The sequence below is a fragment of the Oncorhynchus tshawytscha genome, linkage group LG10 (assembly GCF_018296145.1).
Source record: "Oncorhynchus tshawytscha isolate Ot180627B linkage group LG10, Otsh_v2.0, whole genome shotgun sequence".
In the NCBI taxonomy this organism is placed as follows: Eukaryota; Metazoa; Chordata; class Actinopteri; order Salmoniformes; family Salmonidae; genus Oncorhynchus; species Oncorhynchus tshawytscha.
Window position 1 is genome coordinate 39,016,345 of NC_056438.1, and position 25,473 is coordinate 39,041,817.

The 25,473-nt window shown below is 42.1% G+C and overlaps 1 protein-coding gene across 5 annotated transcripts in view; it reads left to right on the plus strand.

Moving 5' to 3' along the window:
- Positions 1-25,473, plus strand: part of efr3a (EFR3 homolog A (S. cerevisiae)) — a 248,436-nt gene that overhangs the window by 140,389 nt on the left and 82,574 nt on the right. For all 5 annotated transcript variants that reach the window (XM_024419921.2, XM_024419917.2, XM_024419920.2 and 2 more), the window contains exons 9-10: positions 17,427-17,505; positions 19,146-19,281. In XM_024419921.2, the coding sequence (XP_024275689.1) occupies positions 17,427-17,505; positions 19,146-19,281 (215 nt within the window). The remainder of the gene's footprint in view (positions 1-17,426; positions 17,506-19,145; positions 19,282-25,473) is intronic.

A 25,473-nucleotide genomic window follows, 5' to 3' on the forward strand; every position in this document is an offset into this window, starting at 1 on the left:
GCAGAGATTGTTGGTGTTGATGGTGGGTAAAGAGATATTTGCACAGCGTTTGCTTGTGCTGCTAGCTAGCTATGAACAGACAGTGCATTCGGAAAGTATTCAGACCCCTTCCTTTTTTCCACATTTTGTTATGTTACAGCCTTATTTGAAATATTGATACAATTATATTTTTTCCTCATGAATCTACACACTAAATTCCATAATGGCAAAGCAAAAAACTTTTTTTTTAAACAATAAAAAAATTTAAAAAACAGAAATACCATGTTTACAAAAGTATTCAGACACTTTGCTATGAGTCTCGAAATTACATAATATGTAATAAATTACATTCTTTAAAGTAGCCACTCTTTGCCTTGATGACAGCTTTGCAAACTCTTGGCATTCTCTCAACCAGCTTCATGAGGTAGTTACCTGGAATTCTTTTCAATTAACAGGTTTCCCTTGTTAAAAGTTAATTTGTGGAGTTTCTTTCCTTCTTAATGTGTTTAAGCCAATCAGATGTGTTTCGACTAAGTAAGGGGTATACAAAAGAGAGACATATTTGTTAAAAGACCAAATCCATATTATGACAAGATAAGCTCAAATAACCAAAGAGAAATGACAGTCCATCATTACTTTAAGACAGGTCAGTCAATCCAAACATTAAAGTTCTTCAAGTGCAGTCGCAAAATCCATCACGTGCTATGATGAAACTAGCTCTCATGAGGACCGCCACAGGAAAGGAAGACCCAGAGTTACCTCTGCTACAGAGGAAAAGTTCATTAGAGTTAACTGCACCTCAGATTTCAGCCCATATAAATGCTTCATAGAGTTCAAGTAACAGACACATCTCAACATCAACTGTTCAGAGGAGACTGCGTGAATTAGGCCTTCATGGTCGAATTGCTGCAAAGAAATCACTACTAAAGATTTGCCTGGGCCAAGAAACACAAGCAATGGACATTAGACCGTTGGAAATCTGTCCTTTGGTCTGAGTCCAAATTTGAGATTTTTGATTCCAACCGCCGTGTCTTTGTGAGACGCGGAGTAGGTGAACGGACGATCACCCGCATTTGTGGTTCTCACCATGAAGCAAGGAAGAAGAGGTGTGGTGGTGGGGGGGGTGCTTTGCTGGTGGCACTGTCTGTGATATATTTAGAATTCAAGGCACACTTAACCAGCATGGCTACCACAGCATTCTGCAGTGATATCCCATCTAGTCTGCAGTTCGTGGGACTGTCATTTGTTTTTCAACAGGACAATGGCTCAACACACCTCCAGGCTGTGTAAGGGCTGTTTGACCAAGAAGGAGAGTGATGGAGTGCTGCATCAGATTACCTTGCCTCCACAATCATCTGACCTCAACCCAATTAAGATGGTTTGGGATGAGTTGGACCGCAGAGTGAAGGAAAGCAGCCAACAAGTTTTCAGCATATGTGAGAACTCCTTCAAGACTGTTGGAAAAGCATTCCTCATGAAGCTGTCATCAAGAGTGGCTACTTTGAAGAATCTAAAATATATTTTGAATTGTTTAACACTTTTTTTTGGTTACTACATGATTCCATTTGTGTCGTTTCATAGTTTGGATGTCTCCACTATTATTATAAAATGTAGAAAATAGTCAAGCGTACAGAAAAACCCTTGAATGAGTAAGTGTGTCCAAACATTTGACTGGCACTGTATATAGATGTATCTAGTTTTAGAAAAAGTTCACACCACCTCCATTCCCTCATCACAAGTCAAGATTCAGCTGCTCTTCTTCCCCGCCTCCACTTTTATGAAGAGGAGAGACATGCACATACATTTGTGTGATATTTTAATGAATCGCCTGTCAATGTAATTGGCTTGTTAGATGCTTTTTATGTGGGGATTTGTATCTGTATACCAGACCAGGGAGTTTGAGTTGGTACATTCAGCTACAGTGACTATAGGAGTCGATTGGAATTCAGGACCTTTTTTTACACTTGAAGCACATGGTTAGAGGTTATGGGTTTATTTCTGGACATGACAAGGGCCTTTGACGATTCACCCCCAGGGCCTTTCGGCTGCTCTACTCAAATCGTTTCTACGTTGGCTCCTGTGGTGTCGGACCTGATTCCAGGTCAAAGGCTTACCATGGGCCGTCCGCCAGCTAGAGCCATGTCGCCACCACACACACACACACAAGGGTTTCCTTTTGCAGGTAAATTGCGTCCTTTGGCCCAGATGTATTTAGTTTTTGCATATAAATACAAGTGTTACTGGCCAAATTGTCTGGGAGAAATACCAGTCGATGTGCTCCAAGTTCAAAGGAAAATATACATAATAATCTGGTAAATCCTCAAGCTGCTTGGAAATTAGTGTGTGTGTGTTTCTAATTTTACTCACACAAAAGACGCAATGTCTTCATAAGGGACTTCAGCGAAGTGTACACCGACTGAATTTTTTTTTAACGAAGATTGTGTTGATTATCCCTGTTTCCAGTGTGCCCGCCGAGAGGGAATTCTTTCTCCAGAACAGTAAAGACGACCTCAAGATCACGCCTTCTTGAGGACAACGTAACGAGGCGGATGCTCATTGCAAGCTGTTCCAAGGAGTTGGACAATTTTGATCTCCCAACAACAGCAGCTCAATTTGAGCAGGCCAAGGTCCACCGCAAACGCAAGTAAATTAGAGGCAAATGATTGTTCTTCAGGCCCAGTCCTAGCAGTTTCGCTGCATCCTAACCAAGATCAACATATGCCTCCCCTTTGACATGTATTGTATATAGATTTGGAATGGATTGATAGACGTGTAGAGTAATGTGTATCATGCGCAATTGGTGCATTTCAGTAGCACTTGGAAAGGAAACATTGTTGCCAACTATTCACATTGGACAGTTACCATTTTGCAATCACTAGGTAGGTAACTGCCTATAATAGGAAAAATAGTTTTTAACAATAAGCCATGTATATCACATATGCCAAGAGTCACGACCCCACAATAGTTGAAATTACAATAAACACAACATTTATTAACATCATCCAGTAGAACTGTGCTTTCATAAATGCCTCGAGACTCGTTTCACAGAAACATTGTAAATAAGCTTTCTTGTAATGAACCAGCCTTAACGAATTTTGTTTATTTACATATAGAATTTGATTGTCCAACATCAGTTTTATAATTTCTTCATTTTGTCTGCCTTGTCGTCTTTCCACTGCTGTGCTGCTGAATGGGTAGTGGGGTGGGACGGGCCGGTCGTGGATAGAAGGGGTCCATCTTTTGTCAAATTAACATCAAAAGTAGATATTTTTTTATCCTCACCTGCTGCTTAAATTTTCCTAACCTGCTGTGACTGGTGTAGATTGCCTCTGCGATGTGTGTTGATCGGTTTACATATGACCAAAGGATCCGGGTTTGTGTTTATCTTTTATTCTGATAAAGAAACAAACATCCATAAATGAAATGTTGTGCTGCCCTTGTTCACCAACTCTTCTCTTCAACATGGATACAGTAAACAGGGTTAAGAATAACAATTGTCTCGTTAGACTTTATATCACTATGGGTCTGGGCTAGCCAACTTTCATGCATAAATCTCACAATGTACTGGTAGGAGACCATAATATTACATCAGTGGAAATATACACTACATTTCTGTGTTTTAACATAACTGGTTGATTAGTATTTTAATGTGACAATTATTCAGTAACCTAACTCTTCCACATGGATACAGTAGACGGGGAACAGTAATAAAACATCACTTCTAAATAATATTTGTATAATATAATTTGCGAACAACCTGTAAGAAAATGGTTATTAATAAATAACCAAACAGAGCTGTTTTCAAATACAATCTAGGAATCTCATTTAATATAGCCTAAGCATGAACATTTTAATTAGGCCTAATAAATAACAAAACAGGGCTGTCTACGAACACCAAGGCTGGCTGGTCATGGCTAGAAGAGATCCAGCTTTTGTCAAATCAATGTCAGATTTTACTTTCATGTTGTCTGATTACACAAAATCTGAATAGGTCCCATATGCCTGATATGACTGTACATTGCTTTTGTTGTTACAAGTGCCCTTTTTAATGTTGCACACATCCTTCTCCTTCTGCTCTGTCCCCACCCTCAAACATCATGCCCCCCTTTACTGTGTAGGCAACCTGTTCTTCTATGCTAAATTAGGATTTCAATTTTGTTATGATTTTAATTTATATACTGAACCAAAATATAAACGCAACATGCATCAATTTCAAAGATTTTACTGAGTTAGTTCAGTCAATTGAAATAATTAAATGATGCCCTAATCTATGGATTTCACAACTGGGAATACAGCTCCCGAGTGGTGCAGTGGTCTAAGGCACTGCATCTCAGTGCTAGAGGCGTCACTACAGACCCTGGTTTGATCCCTGGCTGTATCACAACCGGCCATGATCAGGAGTCCCATAGAGCGGCGCACAATTGGCCCAGCGTCGTCCGGGTTAGGGTAGAGTTTGGCCCGGGGTAGGCCGTCATTGTAAAATAAGAATTTGTTCTTAACTGACTTGCCTTGATAATTAAAGGTAAAATAAAAATATGCAAATGTTGGTCACAGATACCAAAAGGTAGGGGCGTGGATCAGGTGTGACCACCATTTGCCTCATGCAGTGCAACACATCTCCTTCGCATAGAGTTGATCAGGCTGTTGATTGTGGCCTACTCCTCATCAGAGGCTGGGCGAAGTTTGCTGGATCTGGTAAGTATGCAGGCCATGGAAGAACTGGGAAAATTTCATCTTCGCGGAATTGTGTACAGGTCCTTGAGTCATGCGTTATCATGCTGAAACATGAGGTGATGGCACGACAATGGGCCTCAGGAGCTCGTCACGGTAAATTTGCTATTGATAAAATTAAATTGTGTCCATAGCTTATGCCTGCCCATACATAACCCCACCCCCACCATGGGGCACATAGTTCACGACATTGATATCAGCAAACCACCTGCCCACACGACGCCATACACATGGTCTGCGGTTGTGAGGCCAGGTGCACGTACTGCTAGATGTTGTAAAACAATTTTGAAGGTGGCTTATAGTAGAGAAATTCACATTCAAATCTCTGGCACCAGCTCTGGCGGACATTCCTGCAGTCAGCATGCCAATTGCACGCTCCCTCAAAACTTGAGACATCTGTCGGCGTTGTGTGACAAAACTGCACATTTTAATGGCCTTTTGTCCCCAGCACAAGGTAAACCTGTGTATTGATAATGCTGTTTAATCAGCTTCTTAATATGCCAGACCTGTCAGGTGGATGGATTATCTTAGTAAAGGAGAAATGCTTAATAACAGGGATGTAAACTAATTTGTGCGCAATATCTGAGAGAAATAAGTTCCTCTGTCCAGTGTCTGTGTTCTTTTGCCCATCTTAATCTTTTATTGGCCAATCTGAGATATGGCTTTTTCTTTGCAACTCTGCCTAGAAGGCCAGCATCTCGGTGTCACCTCTTCACTGTTGACGTTGAGACTGGTGTTTTGCTGGTACTATTTAATGAAGCTGCCAGTTGAGGACTTGTAAGGCGTCTATTTCTCAAACTAGACACTCTAATGTACTTGTCCTCTTGCTCAGTTTTGCACCGGGGCCTCCCACTCCTCTTTCTATTCTGGTTAGGGCCAGTTTGCGCTGTTCTGTGAAGGAAGTAGTACACAGCGTTGTACGATATCTTCAGTGTCTTGGCAATTTCTCACATGGAATGGCCTTCATTTCTCAGAACAAGAATAGACTGACGAGTTTCAGAAGAAAGTTTATTTGTTTCTGGCTGCCCAACCCTCTTCCTGGAGATCTACTGTCCTGTGGGTTTTCAGTCCAACCCTAATTTAACACACACAACCGTTTTCAGATGTGGTAACTTAATTGCAAAAGGGTTTCCTAATGATCAATTGGCTTTTTAAAGTGATAAACTTGGATTAGCTAACACAACATACCATTGGATCACAGGAATGGTGGTTGCTAATAATGGGCCTCTGTACACCTTTGTAGCTATTCCATTAAAAATCAGCCGTTTACAGCTACAATAGTCATTTACAACAATGTCTACACTGTATTTCTGATCAATTTTATGTTATTTTAATGGACAAAAAATTTGCTTTTATTTCACAAAACAAGGACATTTCTAAGTGACTTCAAACTTTTGAACGGTAGTGTAGGTATATCTGTTTATTTCACAAAATATCTCGCAATGTGAATATTTCGATTTTTTTTTTAAAAAGTCAGACACCATTTTAATCAGGATGATCTCCTCTTTCTAATTATGTAAGGCTGGGAAGCGTACTCTGCTGTAATCAATCACTCGACCAGAAATAGTCATATTTTGCCATTTTTTCCTACTTCCTCGTTATGTTATGCAGACAAGCACACTCGGCACCATCAAGTTTTTAGTTTTCAGCTTTGTCCTAAAAACAGATTGTAGTGGTAAAATAAAAAGGTGTACATTTTTTGGTGTCATTTAGGGAAAATGGAATTCTAAGGATCATTCCAGTCAGAAGAGGCTCGAAGGGTCGTTTAAATTAATTTGCTATGACTAGTGTTCCAGCTCAACCAATGTTCTTTGGCCATTTTTCAACCTTGGATGAACTTTGACTCATTCTGTTGTCCAGCCTAACAAGCATGCATTGGCAGGAAAGCTGCAGATGGGTGAGCAGGCTACTATTCCCCATCGTTTATCAGTGCAATTTTGACAGCCAACTACAGTATGTGCTGAAAAAAATTGAGGATTTATCTACTCTTACCTCATTAGATTTTACCTTCCCTTGCTCTGGTTAACATTAGTTGTTGATCTTAGGGAGGAGAGATAGCCTACTTGTTCATGGTTGTTTGATAAATTTGACTGTAAAGTTCCCAAATGTAAGGACTCCTGTGATATTTACATATTTGCAGAAATACATTCCGATGTACAGTATTTTATGGCTTTTGGTGAATGCTTTCTAATGCTCTAAAGTCGTGTAGTTGCTACTGCCTGTAAACACACTCAGTTCAAAGATGGCAGACCTGTGTGGCAAATGGCTTATTTGCATATTGGCTTACTGTAGCTCTGATCTGCTATTAATTGTCGAAACACGTGGCTGGGTAGGGGGTAAAAAAGACAGTAGGTTTTATCCAATAAAATACCTGCTAAAGACCTAGTCAATAACAAATGGAAGCAAAGCAAACTGACAGATTTATATTTTTTATTACCATGGCATCTGTAGCTATTGAGATGTAAGGACAGGTATGATTTAGCTGCAATATCCATTGCCCGTGTCTGTGAGAGAAACAGCTTTCGGGGCGTCGGCTCTAACGCAGTTAACACTTCTGATTCAGCGAAAATGTTCTGAGCGAAATCGTAACACTTATTGCTATTTGTTTTGGATTGGACTAGTGGATGAGACAAAAAGCTATACGGTTTAATTGCGCTTGCAATGCGATGTCCCAACTATATAGTTAAATAGAACAATTTCAGTATGTACACTGTGTACAAAACACAGACTGACCAGGTGAAAGCGATGATGGGTGTGTGTCAAGAATGGTCCACCACGCAAAGGACATCCAGCCGACTTGGCACAACTGTGAGAAGCATTGGAGTCATCATGGGTCAGCATCCCTGTGGAACGCTTTCGACACATTGTAGGGTCCATACTCTGGCGAATTGAGGCTGTTCTGAGGGCAAAAGGAAGGTGTTCTTAATGTTTTGTACACTGTGCACTGTATCTATGTATTATATATCTATTTGGTCCCATCAGCCTATGTAGAAAGAGGCAACCTAAGATTGGTTCAGTACATTTCAATTCAACTGAAATTCTATATATGTCTATAAGTCTATATGTGTACCAGTCAATTCACTCTTTAACTGAGTTCAACTGCGCACATATGACTTGTCATGGAATATATTGCAAGTGACACGGCTGAGTTAAACTAGGGTGGTGTTCAGTAGGGCCCACCATAACATACATAATGTTTTTAAATGGAAAGTGAAAAGGAGCCTTTCGTATTGTACAAGTCCAGGTAGTCCCAATCTGTCTCGTTTTCCTCTATTTGGTGCCTAATGAACATGACCCAGGCAACCCTTTTGTCTTGTGTTGCTACAGAAACTGACACCATTACTCAAGACTTCCCAACTCTACAACAGACCCAGGAGAGAAAAATGAGAGAAATGCATCTTGAAGTCAGGTCTAAAAATAGCAGGGGTTAGGAGGGGGGGGGTTGAAGAGGAAGAGGGGTTTGCTGGGTTGGCTAGGGTTGGATTGACGTCACCGCGACGACGGTAGGCCCATTATGACACAGTGAGCCTCCTCTCTCTCTGCTCCAGCTCACCAGATGGCTGGTTTTCCCCCATGCCTCTGAGTAGGGAGAGATGGAGGGCAGCGGGAGAGCGAAGCGGGCAACGAGAGAGCGAGGCAGGCAGCGGGAGAGCGAGGCAGGCAGCGGGAGGTGGAGGGCGGAAATGGATAGCGAGGGTAAGGCTGAGGGAGACGGCCAGAGATCAAGGCGGGGAGAGACAGCCAGTTAGGAAGGGGGAGCCGGTGAGGGGGAGAGACGGCCAGTGAAGTAGAGAGCCGGCCAGTGAGAGGGGGAGCCGCCCCAGTGAGAGGGGGAGCCGCCCCAGTGAGAGGGGGAGCCCGCCCAGTGAGACTGAAAAAGAGAGCCACCAACTGGTGGTAGACTCAGAAAGAGGTGCCGGTTTTTATATATAGGTACAATCGGCCTGCGTCCTTGTGTTAAAAGGGTGAATGACCAGTAGGAGAAGATTACAGTCCACACAGGTTTATTACCACAAACAGGCACACACACACGATAATAGGATGTAGACTGATGGAATAGTTTTCTTTAATGGACAGACAAAATGGAATACACACTATATCTACAATGATATGTGGACAGCCTTTCAAATTAGTGCATTCGGCTTTTTTAGCCAAACATGGCTGACAGGAATATATAATCGAGCACACAGCCATGCAATCTCCATAGACAAACATTGGCAGTAGAATGGTCTTAATTTAGAGCTCATTGACTATTTTTCCTTTTTTTGGTGGTACTTTTACCCCTTTTTCTCCCCAATTGGTAGTCAAATCAAATGTTATTTGTCACATACACATGGTTAGCAGATGTTAATGCGAGTGTACCGAAATGCTTGTGCATCTAGTTCCGACAATGCAGTAATAACCAACGAGTAATGTAACCTAACAATTTCACAACAGCTACCTTATACACACAAGTGTAAAGGGATGAAGAATATGTACATAAAGATATATGAATGAGTGATGATACAGAACGGCATAGGCAAGATGCAGTAGATGGTATCGAGTACAGTATATACATATGAGATGAGTAATGTAGGGTATGTAGACATTATATTAAATGGCATTGTTTAAAGTGGCTAGTGATACATGTTTTACATGAATGGCAGCATCCACTCAATGACAGTTTTGTCCCAATGCTGCAACTCCCATACGGACTCGGAAGAGGCAAAGGTCATGCATCCCCCGAAACACGACCCTGCCAAGCCGCACTGCTTCTTGACATACATTTAAAATCCAAGATGTCGGCGCAGTAGGACGTGTATATCTGTCTTTGTCTTATCCCGTGTCTTAACCCTTGTAAATAGCCAGTCTTTTTTCGTATATACAGTATATCGTAATCTCACTTCTTAATCTCACTGCTTCTCTCCACCATATCACCGGATTCCTGCCTCTCTGGATCATTACACTGGATCAATACTCCTAGCTAGCTGCCAGCTAGCCTCCTTTGCCAATTGGTCTGGACCCTTTTATTGTCGACACGGAGCCCCGCCGGTCCATCACGACTGGACTGCCGATGTGATCGCCCGATGTCCTCTCAACAGGCTATTCTGTAACCATCTACTAGCCCCGGCCCGTTAGCTTTTTCTGAATGCTTTGTCCCCTCCTCGCCCAGTGTAGTAGTGAATACCGTACAGCACCCTGTCTCACCTATTGCTACTCTTTTGACACTATGACCACTCGGCTACACAGCTGATGCCCCATGGACTGTTTCAATAACACAGTACCTCATTTTGTTTACCTGTCGGCCCCAGCCTCAAACTCAGGTCCTGTATGTATCTAACTGACCCGCTCTGCCCTTTCTTCACCATTTACCCATTGTTGTCTTAGCTCTCCTGATCAACACCTGTGATTGCTTTTATGCCTCTCTCTAATGTCAATATGCCTTGTCTACTGCTGTCTTGGCTAGTGTTTATTGTTTTATTTCACTGTAGAGCCCTCAGTCCTGCTAAAATTGCCTTAGATAGCTCTTTCGTCATGCCCCACAAACATGCGGAGACCTCACCTATTTGAATTGATGCTTCCAGAGGCGAAACCTCTCATCATCACGCAATGCATAGGTTTACCTCCACTGTACTCACATCCTACCATACCATTGTCTGTACATTATGCCTTGAACCCAGAAATCTGCTCCTTTTATTCTCTGTCTCCAACGCACTAGACGACCAGTTCTTATATCCTTTAGCCGTACCCTTATCCTACTCCTCCTCTGTTCCTCTGGTGATGTAGAGGTTAACCCAGACCCTGTAGCCCCCATTTCCTCTCCTATTCCCCAGGCGCTATCATTTGTTGACTTCTTTAACCGTAAAAGCCTTGGTTTCATGCATGTTAACATCAGAAGCCTCCTCCCTAAGTTTTTTTCTTCTTCACTGCTTTAGTACACTCCGCCAGCCCAGATGTCCTAGCCGTGTCTGAATCTTGGCTTAGGAAGGCTACCAAAAATTCTGAAATTTCCATCCCCAACTATAACATTTTCCGCCAAGATAGAACTGCCAAATGGGGTGGAGTTGCAATCTACTTCAGAGACAGCCTGCAGAGTTCTGTCATGCTATCCAGGTCTGTGCCTAAACAGTTCGAGCTTCTACTTTTAAAAATCCACCTTTCCAGAAATATGTCTCTCACTGTTGCCGCTTGTTAGACTCCCCTCAGCTGCACCCTGGACACCATATGTGAATTAATATCCCTCATTTATCTTCAGAGTTTGTACTGTTAGGTGACATAAACTGGGATATGCTTAACATCCTGGCTGTTTTACAATCTAATCTAGATGCCCTCCATCTCACCCAAATTATCATGGAACCTACCAGGTACAACCCCAAATCCGTAAACTCGAGCACCCTCATAGATATCATCCTGACCAACCTGCTCTCTAAATACACCTCTGCTGTCTTCAACCAGGATCTCAGCAATCACTGCCTCATTGCCTGCATCTGTAATGAGTCCGTGGTCAAATGACCACCCCTCATCACAGTCAAATGCTCTCTAAAAAAGATTCAGCGAGCAGGCTTTTCTAATCGACCTGGCCCGGGTATCCTGGAAAGATATTGACCTCATTCCGTCAGTAGAGGATGCCTGGTTATTCTTTGAAAGTGCTTTCCTCACCATCTTAAATAAGCATGCCCAATTCAAAAAATGTAGAACCAGGAACAGATATAGCCCTTGGTTCACTCCAGACCTGACTTCCCTTGACCAGCACAAAAACATCCTGTGGCGTACTGCATTAGCATCGAATAGCCCCCACGATATGCAACTTTTCAGGGAAGTTCTGAATCAATATACACAGGCAGTTTGAAAAAGCTAGCCTTTGCTTTCCTAACAGAAATTTGCATCCTGTAGCACAAACTCAAAAAAGTTCTGGGACACTGTAAAGTCCATGGAGAATAAGACCACCTTCTCCCAGCTGCCCACTGCACTGAGGCTAGGAAACACTGTCGCCACCAATAAATCTATGATAATCAAACATTTCAATAAGCAGTTTTCTACGGCTGGCCATGCTTTCCACCTGGCTTCCCCTACCCCGGTCAACAGCTCTGCACCCCCCAACTTGCACAAGCCTCCCCATTCCTCCTTCACCCAAATCCAGATAGCTGATGTTCTGAAAGAGCTGCAAAATCTGGACCCCTACAAATCAGCTGGGCTAGACAATCTGGACCCTCTCTTTCTAAAATTACCACCGCAATTCCACCGCAATTGTTGCAACCTCTATTACTAGCCTGTTCAACCTGTCTTTCATATCGTCTGAGATCCCCAAAGATTGGAAAGCTGCCGTGGTTATTCCCCTCTTCAAAGGGGGAGACACTCTAGACCCAAACTGTTATACACATATCTATCCTACCCTGCCTTTGTAAGGTCTTCAAAAGCCAAGTTAACAAACAGATCACCGACCATTTTGAATCCCACCGTACCTTCTCCACTATGCAATCTGGTTTCCGAGCTACTTCTCAGAGTTCAGTGTGTTAAATCGGAGAGCCGGTTGCCAAACTTCTGGCAGTCTCTATGGGGGTGCCACAGTGTTCAATTCTCGGGCCTACTCTTTTCTCTGTATACATCAATGATGTTGCTCTTGCGGCTGGATATTCTCTGAACCACCTCTATGACACCATTCTGTATAATTCTGACGCTTCTTTGGACACTGTGTTAACTAACCTCCAGATGAGCTTCAATGCCATACCTTCCGTGGTCTCCAACTGCTCTTAAATGCAAGTAAAACTACATGCATGCTCTTCAACCGATCGCTGCCCGCCCCTGCCCGCCCGCCAAGCATCACTACTCTGGACGGTTCTGACTTAGAATATGTGGACAACTACAAAAACCTAGGTGTCTGTTTAGACTGTAAACTCTACTTCCAGACTCATATTAAGCATCTCCAATCCAAAATTAAATCTAGAATTGGCTTCCTATTTCTCAACAAAGCATCCCTTCACTCATGCTGCCAAACATACCCTCGTAAAAATGACTATCCAACCGATCCTTGACTTCGGCGATGTCATTTACAAAATAGCCTCCAACACTCTACTCAGCAAATTGGATGCAGTCTATCACAGTGCCACCCGTTTCGTCACCAAAGCCCCATATACGTTACCCACACATGCGACCTGTATGCTCTCGTTGGCTGGCCTTTGCTTCATAGTCGTCTCCAAACCCACTGGCTCGAGGTCATCTACGGTTGACGTCGGAAGTTCACATGCACCTTATCCAATTCTTGACATTTAATCCCATTAAAAATTCCCTGTCTTAGGTCAGTTAGGATCACCATTTTATTTGTGAAATGTGAAATGTCAGAATTATAGTAAAGAGAGATTTATTTAATATGTTCTTTCTTTCATCACATTCCCAGTGGGTCAGAAGTTTACATACTCTCAATTAGTATTTGGTAGCATTGCCTTTAAATTGTTTTAAGTGGGTCAAACATTTCAGGTAGCCTTCCACAAGCTTCCCACAATAAGTTGGGTGAATTTAGGCCAATTCCTCCTGACAGAGCTGGTATAACTGAGTCAGGTTTGTAGGTCTCCTTGCCTGCACATGCTTTTTCAGTTGTGTCCACAAAGTTTCTATAGAATTGAGGTCAGGGATTTGTGATGGCCACTCCAATAGCTTGACTTTGTTGTCCTTAAGCCATTTTGCCACAACTTTGGAAGTATGCTTGGGGTCATTGTACATTTGGAAGACCCATTTGCGATCAATCTTTAACTTCCTGATGGGCTATTTACAGATGGGCTATGTATAGGTGCAATGATCTGTAAGCTGCTCTGATAGCTGATTCTTAAAGTTATTGAGTCATTAAAACTCGTTATTCAATCACTCCACAAATGTCTTGTTAATGAACTATAGTTTTGGCAAGTCGGTTAGGACATCTACTTTGTGCATGACACAAGTAAGTTTTCCAACAATTGTGTACAGACATTATTTAATGTGTAACTCACTGTATGACAATTCCAGTGGGTCAGAAGTTTACATACACTAAGTTGACTACTGTGCCTTTAAACAGCTTGGAAAATTACAGGATGTCATGGCTTTAGACATTTCTGATAGGCTAATTGACATCATTTGAGTCAATGATCTGTCGATCATGCCTGCTAAATTCAGTTCATCAATGTTGTTGAGAAAGGTAGCATATCTTTTGTAGTTCTCGATGGCTAACATTATATCTTTCAAAAACGGCGCGGTAGGAAGGACTGTCAACACATACTGAACAGCTCACGTTATAGACAGAAGCATGATACAATACAAGTAATTTATTATAATAAAACCTGAGCAGATTTATCTTGTGTTCACATACTAAAATATGTCTAGGATGTCAAACAATCAACAATATGGTTCTGTCCCAATTTGCTTAATTTCATTGGCGTGTATTTTTTTGTTTATCTTAGAGCAATAAGACGATGGACATCACATTGTCTGAGCTGGAGGGGTTGAAGAGGACTAAGTAGTTTGTTGACAGTGCTGAGCTAGTGGTTGAAACCCTCATCATTGACCAAAATAGGCAGATCATTAAATGGATCCAGGAGAACATGCCAGATACAAAGTATCGCTTGATATTTGGCTAAATGTAAGAAATACATTTTTTTATGGTCATGATGTAACTGGGTAGGATTATTCTACTCATCTATGTGTACATTTGTATTATATGTTCATATTCTTCTGTGATTAGCTCTACGCAAGACAAGCACTGTGGTAGAACTCCATGATCAACTATCTCTACTGGTCATGTGCAATGTCTCCTGAAGAAAGCAGGGAAATGATTGTGCCAAAATGGAAAGTTGTGCTGTACCACATACAGAACCAACACACCAACCTACCGATGCCACTCATGCCTTTGTGTCCTCATGTACCACTGCAAGCAGAGGAACGTTTGTTCTTGCAGAACAAAAACATTTGTTTTTGCAGAACAGCCCATCTTAAAATATAATGGTTATTTCTCTTTTTATATGTAGTGGGGTTGGAGAAGATGGTTGTCTCTCAAATGTCGCCAACCCATCAAATGTAGCCTGTATTTCTTTTATCTGGGGGGTGGGGGTTTAGATCATACCTTGCAGCCTTGCATTACAATGAGTACAGTGGATGGATGTAGGCAGTGAGAAAAGACAACCTGCTCAAGTACTCCCTCTCTGTCCCAAATGCCAAGAAGGGCCAGCGTCACCCGGGTTAGGGTTTGGCCGTCATTGTAAATAATAATTTGTTCTTAACTGACTTGCCCTGTTTCATAAATGTTAAATAAAAAAATAAAGTGTTGACAATTCAGCCAGAGAAGACCAAACCCACCAACAGTAAGAGTTCTTTATATTCTTTCTAGTGAAATGATATAAAAAAATATATTTTGTTAGTCTGCCAATATTATTGAAATGCCTGTTTATTATTTGTCTTTACAGACTACGCTACCAAAATAGTGAAAGCTGTGGTTCATCCCAGGATCCTGGAATCACCTCCACAACTCTCTAGCCAGTTTCAGCGTCCCACGAAGGACCAGTGATGGAGTAAACTACCGTTCAAAAGTTTGGGGCCACTTAGAAATGTCCTTGTTTTTGAAAGAAAAGCAAAAAAACAATGTCCTTTAAAATAACATAAAATTGATCAGAAATGCAGTGTAGACATTGTTAATGTTGTAAATGACTATTGTAGCAGGAAACAGCAGATGTTTTTAAAAATGGAATATCTACATAGGCGCACAGAGGCCCATTATCAACAACCATCCCTCCTGTGTTCCAATGGCATGTTGTGTTAGCCTTTTAAAATGCAAAACTTGGATTAGCTAACTGATCATTAGAAAACCCTTTTGAAATGATGTTAGCACAGCTGAAAACTGTTGTTCTGATTAAAGAAGCAATACAACTGGCCTTTAGACTAGTTGAGTATCTGGAGCATCAGCATTTGTGGGTTTGATTCCAGGCTCAAAATGGCCAGAAACAAATAACTTTCTTCTGAAACTCGTCAGTCTATTCTTGTTCTGAGAAATGAAGGCTATTCCATGTGAGAAATTGCCAAGAAACTGAAGATGTCGTACAACGCTGTGTACTACTCCCTTCACAGAACAGCGCATAATGGCTCTAAGTCCTCAATAGGCAACTTCATTAAATATTACCCGCAAAACACCAGTCTCAACGTCAACAGTGAAGAGGTGACTCTGGGATGCTGGCCTTCAAGACAGAGTTGCAAAGAAAAAGCCGTATCTCAGGCTGGCCAATAAAAATAAAACATTAAGATGGGCAAAAGAACACAGACACTGGACAGAGGAACTCTGCCTAGAAGGCCAGCCTCCCGGAGTCGCCTCTTCACTGTTGACATTGATACTGGTGTTTTGTGATGCACATTTTTTCATGGGGCAGAGAGAAGATGTAGCATTCTTAAAGCTAATATCATGCAATTCTACACATTTTGCAATGTCTGATATGTTATACCGGGGGGCAATTTTGTGAGGTTGGGATCTACAGCATGTATTGACTCTGTTCTTAGTCCGGATCCGGCCCGTGGTCCACCTGTTCAGTATGGGGCAAATAGGCCATACAATTGGTACAGTTCATTGAGCATTAGTCTTCCGAGCTTTGTGAGTAGCCATCTTGATAGGGGCCAGGAAGTGACCAGGACGTGTTGACGTCACTGGTCGGCCATATTAGGTGAGGCCCATAGAAAGTATTGGGAGCGATTTTATGGCATGAATAGCTAAGACACTTAACCTACACCAAAGGGCCATGTTTTTCTCTGTATAACATGAGAATCCTCTGTGGTTATCAGTGTAATTGTAGCGTGACACTGAGTGTAAAGGAGACTGAAGCCCCAGCAGCAGTGTTGTATACAGTAGAACCTCAAAGATGTAAACCTAAGTTACAGACTGACCAATCGACCGAATAGATGCCGTTGAACTGGGTCTTTAGAAAACACGGAATGTCAAACAACCTCCATTCCTGACGTGTTCGTATCTCTGAGATTCCAGTATTTATGTGCCTGTGTCTTTATCCTCGTGTCCACCCTATATGTCTACGGATTCAGCTGTCTCTGATGTGAATTTGCTATTTTATTTCTTCCCTTCACACCCCTTTCATCTCTCTCTTCTCTCCTCTCTTTGTCCTCTCCTAACCTCTCTCATCCCTTTAATTTCTCATTTTTACACTTCTGTCTCACTGAGAAAAACAAAGCATAAAAGCAAACCCAGTCTATGCAGTCTGTTTGATGGCCAAACACTAGCAAACTCTCCCTCGCTCTCTCCTTTTCCTCCGGATGCCCTCTCTCTCTCTCTCTCTCTCTCTCCCCCCCAAACTAGCATACTATTTAGAATGAAGCAACGTATTGGGGCAATGTATTCAAAGTGGTACAATAGTACGTACACTGGAATGTAGCTCATAGGGCTCTGTTCAGGAGGGTGAAACATTACACATATAAGCATGACATAACATAGAACATTAGAAAGTATCCCAAGCCCTGCAATAGACCCCCTGTTCAGGGGGTGTACTTGGACAGCAAGCTGCCTCACACTACAGAAACAGGAGATTGGGCAGGAACCTATGAGCCATTTTGACTCAAATAAGGCCATAATAAAAGTTGTAGTGCCTGAAATATATGAATGCAATTTTCATGTAATGTATCGTGTTAATCTATTCTCAACAACTTAGTTTGTTGTCCCATTTGTTATGTGCAGTACTATAATGTCATTGAAATGTGTTTCCTTTGTGTTCTTCCCTCTCCAGTCATCTGGACAACCACCGGCTGTGGGAGCCCAACGAGTTTGCTGTTTCCTGTTTCCGGATCATCATGTACTCCATACAGGTGGGTTCTCCAGTCATAGCATTTTAGTGTATTGTGAAACACTTAACCTATTGGGAGACACTTAAATGGTATCTTAATTGGTTAGTTAAATTTGTTGACGTTTTACGTCATTGTCTACTTAGTGTGGTGTCGAATTTGGATTGTGGCTCTCTTGCTTTACTTTACAGTTGTTAGTTAAAACTCCCTTCATTGTCCCCCTCAATGGAATCAGAATCTGTCTCTGTCTATTCGTACGTTAGTCTCACGTAATCTTAGACACCACTCCCCAGTGGGATCGGTGAGAGCACTCGAGCAAATTGGAGGTGTGTCTGTATTCAGGTAGTTCTGCATGAGAGCGAACTTCCTGAAGGAGAAGGGAAGTGTTGGGTTTGGTTCACTCTTCTGCATGTTATCTCTTTTTGATTCGTGAGAACAAGCTATTCCCACAAACTCTGACTAGATTATACACACACACATACATACACACACACATGGATATGTTAGCCTACTGCAGTATTCAAGCTTCAAAAACTACATTTCACAACAGCAACACTCATATTAACCCCATATTAAACACACCAACTTACCTCAATCTTCCTAGTGCACATACAGTATATCATATACCCACACCTCTTGGTTCATATACATCCCTCACTCACTCATTGACTTACAGACAGAGACACTATCCTTGTCTATCCCAAGGGACACCCCTAGATCTCTCACTCCCCCCTCAGATGTGTCTGGCTCTCCTCTTCCTTTTCCGTTGCTCTTTTAATTGGCCCGCCGGCACGGAGTCCCCAGGTGGCCCTAGGTGGCTTTGCCAGATAAGAGACGATCGATGAGGCTCGGGGCGAGGTGTGTCGTGTTTTTAAGAGCTTTGTTTGAGCAGTGCTCAGGGTCAGCCCTAATCCTAGTCTGGGTTTTAGTGTCTTGGCTAGATGAGACTGTGTCTGGTCTGTCTGAGAGAGAAATTGTTTATCTATCGACAAGATAAACTCTGTACATCTGTCATATTATAATACCATATATATGCCTTTTATCCAAGGTCAGTAAGTCATGTCTGCATATAATTTACGTATGGGTGGTCCAGGAAATCGAACCCACAATTCTGGCATTTCAAGTGCCATGCTCTACCCAGCTGAGCTACAGAGGATCTGTCTATTTGCCTGTCCGCCAGTCTTTGTTTTTGTCTGTGTTGGTCTTTGTCAGTCTGTCTTTGTGAATCTGTCCGTCCACCTGTCTGTTCACTCAATAGCAGGAGAGAACATCCCAACACCTTTGTCTCTGAGTGAAACAGTATGTCTGTTCGTCCATCCACCTGTCTGTTTTCGGATGTAGTGGGGACATTGATTGTTGCTGATTGTTTTAGTGTTTGGAAACAAGGAAATAAAAAAGGACAAATTAAGTACATGTGTTCATAAAGGTAAATGTACATTGTGTTGAACTCAACAGATTAGACCGACTGTTTCCCCAAACCTCCCAAACCCCACCCCTGCCATTGTGCCCTTGAGCAAGACATGAACCTCTAAATTTGCTCCAGGGGTGCTGCAGTAGTTAACCCTAGTTTCCAAACTGTGTGTGTGTGTGTGTGTGCATCAACCTTAAAGTATTTTTATCTTCACCTCCCTCCCTCTTTCATTCTCTCCCACTGTCTTTCCCAGGCCCAACACTCCCACCACGTCATCCAGCAGGTCCTGGGCCACCTGGACACGCACAACAAGAACACCCCTCGCATGAGGGCCGGCATCGTGCAGGTCCTTCTCGAGACGGTCGCCATAGCAGCCAAAGGCTCCGTCGGTGAGTTGGCTTGGGAAGTGCCTCTAGTGACTCAACAGGCTGCGTCCCAAATGGCACCCTAATTCCATTTGCAGTGCATTACTTTTGACAGGGCCCATAGATTTCTGGTCAACATTTGTGCACTATATAGGGAACGGTGTCATTTGGGACACACACATGATGTGGTCTGTCAGATGAGTCACAGGTACATAAGCTCTATGGATGGATAGGTAGATTGGTTTAGAGATGGATAGGGTATAACTGATTATAAACACCTGAGGATCTGTTGACATGACAGATTGATGGCTCAGGGTGAAATTTTCATCTAGATCAGCCTTTCTCAAACCCAGTTCTGCGGAGGAATGCCTTCAGGTCCGCGGCATATTCCTCATGACAAAGTCCTACTGATTGCGCATGATTTGTCTCAATCCACTGAATACGCCTCTTAGTTCATAGAACCGCGGTTATGTGAGTAACCTCCGATCTCCGCTTACCGGTCGTGACAAACCGAGCAGTTTCTGACTCCTTCCTACAGATTTGGCTCTAACTTTATTATGACCCCATTCCTGAAAGCTACGACTCCCATGAACATGTCTTCTGTTCCCCTCCAAGCCGTTCAAGGCACGTTAGAAGGGACTGTGAGAATATAATTTGAATGCAATGCAGGATCTTTTCTACACACACACACACACACACACAATTAGTACCTGATGAACTTTACCTGAACTTCCCGATACCTTTCTAATGCATTTCAGCTACGACAAAACAGGCTCCTTCAAATTGAAATTTGGCCTACCGGATTTGAAGTATCTTTGTCTGTTATTTATATGTATTGAAATAATGTCAGCAAGGGCAAATTCTAAAGTTTCATTATGATATATTTTTTTACATATTTGTTTCTGATTAAGATCACTGTATTGGTCAATTGCACACAATGTCCAACTGAAATTAGACTACCGCTTTTAACCCAAAAGACATGTACAGGTTTTTAGAGAGGTTTGGGGGTTTGCCACACTGGGTGCCCGGCGAGCTGTTGTTGTGGGGGTTAAGTGCTCAAGGGCCCAACAGCAGGCAATGCATCTAGAATTTGATACCAGCAACCTTCCAGTTGCCAGCTGACTTCCCGACAAATTTTTGAATTCCTTATCAATCCACTTGGATTTAACTGTTTTTAGTAATTTTCTTAATCAGTACTTGCTTATTAGCAACGGGAATGCCTTGGCACAAAAACGTTTGAGAAACGCTAATCTAGATGTAGGCAATGGATGGGTCTATGGGTAGATGGATGCATAGGAAATTATTTGACAATGATTATTTTGATGATGGTGACAACTGCTTGGTTAAGCTGTCAACTCGCAACTTTTCTGTTGTGATAGTATGTAGCTTTATTGTCAGTATGATAGCTACAAGCTAGCCATTTAAATTTTTTGGGTAATGCTACTGTAATGATTGGAGACAAATTACTGTCAATAAATCCTTGATTTAATAGTAGATGTTCAGTTTGGAGAGGAAGACTAGAAGGAGGAAGATACTTTGATCGCATGTTTATTTAAACCCAATGATTTGGCCCTCTTTTTCCCTCCCAATAAACCGCTCTCTCGACAGGACTGACCCGTTCCAACAAACATACATATGACAGTGCATACACTGTTAACCCAAACTCCCAAACCTCATCCCCACCAAATCTCTGGTTAGGTATGTTCAGGCTGCAGGGGGCTCCATAGCTGGAGGTAGAAGGGGGCCCCTAACCACAGATCTATGATCATCCTAACCTTGACCATCATTTTTATTTTTATCTGGCCCTGGACCAGTGGTTATGGGCAACTTCTATGAACACCATATCCTAACCAAACTTCAACCCATCCAAGCTATATTTTGGACAAACACTTTTTAAATTCCATAGATACAGTATAACATACGGTGTGTGCTCTGGTATGGTTTGGTCTTAAAGCCACACTTTGTACCTTTCAAGTTTGGTCACTGCTGTTGTTTGTAAATGGGGTGGGTCTTGGTAGATCTAACTGCGCCTCTTAGTTATTTGAACTTTGTGGCAACCTCACCTACCTCCCACATCATCTGTTTACTGGTGCAGAATATTTGACTGGAATTGAATGTGACCCATTTTGTCTTTACCTGCATTGGTAGAAGTTTGGATTTGGTGTCTCTTGTTGTGGTACTGTGTAAATGGTGTAAATTACTATGCCAACTCCCTCCACCCCTGTGCTAAACTGTGTATCAATTATATGGTATTTTGTAGTTTTTCCTGTTGTGATTCTTTCTGTGATATATTGGGGGGTACAGTGACATTAGTAGTGTCAAAAATGTAATGTATTAACTGCTTGTAGTCCTTTCTATACAATTTTGTTTTTATAATATGAGAAAATCATTTTGCTTAATCCACTAAAACAAACTGAGCATTGTTTACTTGTATCATTACCCAGTCCTGTGTGGCCCAGTTAGGAGGAGCATGGCACAAGCAATGCCAAGGTTGTGGGTTTAGTTCCTGCAGGGATCACATAGACTGACTATACCAAACAGTAGGAACATCTTCCAAATATTAAGTTGCATCCCCCTACCCCGCCCTGTTGCCCTCAGAACAGGGATGCTGGCCCATGTTGACTACAATGCTTCCCACAGTTGTGTCAAGTTGGCTGGATGTCCTTCGGTTGGTAGACCATTCTTGATACACATGGGAAGCTGTTGAATGTGAAAAACCCAGAAGCATGGCATTTCTTCACACAAATTGGTACACCTGGCACCTACTACCATACCCCGTTCAAAGGCACTTCAATAGTTTGTCTTACCCATTCCCCCTCTGAATGGCACACATACACAATCTGTCTCAATTGTCTCAAAGCTTAAAAATCCTACTATAACCGGGCTCCTCCTCTTCATCTAGACTGATTTGAAGTGGATTTTAACAGGTGACCTCAATAAGGGATCATCGCTTTCACCTGGTCGGTTAGCCATGGAAAGAGCAGGTGTTCTTAATGTTTTGTATACTAAGTGTATGTGTGCACTCACTGTACTGTAAGTCACTTTGTAAAAAAGTGTGTGCTAAATGGCATATAATAATATAGACACATATCCCCATTTAACATGAGTTTACCATCTAAAGAGACACAAGGGAGTCTTTTTGCTTTTGAGACCAAATTAGAGGTATAACACCCAATGGCCTAATGAATCAGGGGAGGCGTACCAGTCCAAGGATGCAACTAGTTGCACTTAGGGTCATAACTCAGCCAAGTAGGTTTGGTTTTCTATGGAAAATGCTAAATCCGACATGCTCAAATTCTGTCAGTAAGACTTAGTTGCTGTTGCCAAGGGTTAATCTGACTTGAATGAAGAAGACAGCCAGCACTTGCAAATAAAGTGTATATTTGAGTTATTGACATAAGCAGTCAGTCTGACGGCTGAGTATGATACATTTTTTTAAATACTTAATTTGCAAGTGCTGGTCATTTTTCAGTCAAGTTGTCTGTCTATGGATCATTAGGATTAGGACCATTGTGCTTCTTGACAATGTCAAGACTGGTCCACGTCCCACATCATCTTGTGATATGCCTCAACCCAAGGGTTGGACACACCTACTCATTCAAGGATTTTTCTTTATTTACACTATTTTCTACATTGTAGAATAATAGTGAAGGCATCAACACTATGAAATAACACATATGGAAACATGTACAGTGCCTTGCGAAAGTATTCGCCCCCCTTGAACTTTGCGACCTTTTGCCACATTTCAGGCTTCAAACATAAAGATATAAAACTGTATTTTTTTGTGAAGAATCAACAACAAGTGGGACACAATCATGAAGTGGAACGACATTTATTGGATATTTCAAACTTTTTTAACAAATCAAAAACTGAAAAATTGGGCGTGCAAAATTATTCAGCCCCTTTACTTTCAGTGCAGCAAACTCTCTCCAGAAGTTCAGTGAGGATCTCTGAATGATCCAATGTTGACCTAAATGACTAATGATGATAAATACAATCCACCTGTGTGTAATCAAGTCTCCGTATAAATGCACCTGCACTGTGATAGTCTCAGAGGTCCGTTAAAAGCGCAGAGAGCATCATGAAGAACAAGGAACACACCAGGCAGGTCCGAGATACTGTTGTGAAGAAGTATAAAGCCGGATTTGGATACAAAAAGATTTCCCAAGCTTTAAACATCCCAAGGAGCACTGTGCAAGCGATAATATTGAAATGGAAGGAGTATCAGACCACTGCAAATCTACCAAGACCTGGCCGTCCCTCTAAACTTTCAGCTCATACAAGGAGAAGACTGATCAGAGATGCAGCTAAGAGGCCCATGATCACTCTGGATGAACTGCAGAGATCTACAGCTGAGGTGGGAGACTCTGTCCATAGGACAACAATCAGTCGTATATTGCACAAATCTGGCCTTTATGGAAGAGTGGCAAGAAGAAAGCCATTTCTTAAAGATATCCATAAAAAGTGTTGTTTAAAGTTTGCCACAAGCCACCTGGGAGACACACCAAACATGTGGAAGAAGGTGCTCTGGTCAGATGAAACCAAAATTGAACTTTTTGGCAACAATGCAAAACGTTATGTTTGGCGTAAAAGCAACACAGCGCATCACCCTGAACACACCATCCCCACTGTCAAACATGGTGGTGGCAGCATCATGGTTTGGGCCTGCTTTTCTTCAGCAGGGACAGGGAAGATGGTTAAAATTGATGTGAAGATGGATGGAGCCAAATACAGGACCATTCTGGAAGAAAACCTGATGGAGTCTGCAAAAGACCTGAGACTGGGACGGAGATTTGTCTTCCAACAAGACAATGATCCAAAACATAAAGCAAAATCTACAATGGAATGGTTCAAAAATAAACATATCCAGGTGTTAGAATGGCCAAGTCAAAGTCCAGACCTGAATCCAATCGAGAATCTGTGGAAAGAACTGAAAACTGCTGTTCACAAATGCTCTCCATCCAACCTCACTGAGCTCGAGCTGTTTTGCAAGGAGAAATGGGAAAAAATGTCAGTCTCTCGATGTGCTAAACTGATAGAGACATACCCCAAGCGACTTACAGCTGTAATCGCAGCAAAAGGTGGCGCTACAAAGTATTAACTTAAGGGGGCTGAATAATTTTGCACGCCCAATTTTTCAGTTTTTGATTTGTTAAAAAAGTTTGAACTATCCAATAAATGTCGTTCCACTTCATGATTGTGTCCCACTTGTTGTTGATTCTTCACAAAAAAATACAGTTTTATATCTTTGTTTGAAGCCTGAAATGTGGCAAAAGGTCGCAAAGTTCAAGGGGGCCGAATACTTTCGCAAGGCACTGTATTAACCAAATAAAGTGTTAAACAAATCAAAATGTATTTTATTTTTGAGATTGTTAAAAGTAGCCACCCTTTGCTTTGATGACAGCTTTGCACACTCTTGGCATTCTCTCAACCAGCTTCACCTTGGAAGGTTTTTCCAACAGTCTGGATGGAGTTCCCACAAGTACAGAGCACTTGTGGGCTGTTTTTCCTTCACTCTGCAGTCCAACTCATCCCAAACCATCTCAATTGGGTTGAGGTCGGGTGATTGTGGAGGCCAGGTCATCTGATGCAACACTCCATCACTCTCCTTCTTGGTCAAATAGACCTTACACAGCCTGGAGGTGTGTTTTTGGGTCCTAGTCCTGTTGAAAAACAAATTATAGTCCCACTAAGCGCAAATCAGATGGGATGGCATATCGCAGCAGAATTCTGTCGTAGCCATGCTGGTTAAGTGTGCCTTGAATTCTAAATAAATCACAGACAGTGTCACCAGCAAAGCACCCCCACACCATCACACCACCTCCTCCATGCTTCACGGTGGGAACCACACATGCGGAGATCATCCGTTCACCTACTTTGTGTGTCACAAAGACACGGCGGTTGGAACCAACAGTCTCAAATGTGTGGTTTCTTAGCAGCAATTTGACCATGAAGGCCTGATTTCACACAGTCTCCTCTGAACAGTTGATGTTGAGATGTGTCTGTTACTTGAACTCTGTGAAGCATTTTTTTTGGCTGCAATCTGAGGTGCAGTTAACTCTAATGAAACGTATCCTCTGCTGTAGAAGTAACTCTGGGTCTTCCTTTCCTGTGGCGGTCTTCATGAGAGCCAGTTTCATCATATCTCTGGATTGTTTTTGCGATTGCACTTGAAGAAACTTTCAACGTTTTAGAAATTTTCCGGATTGACTGACC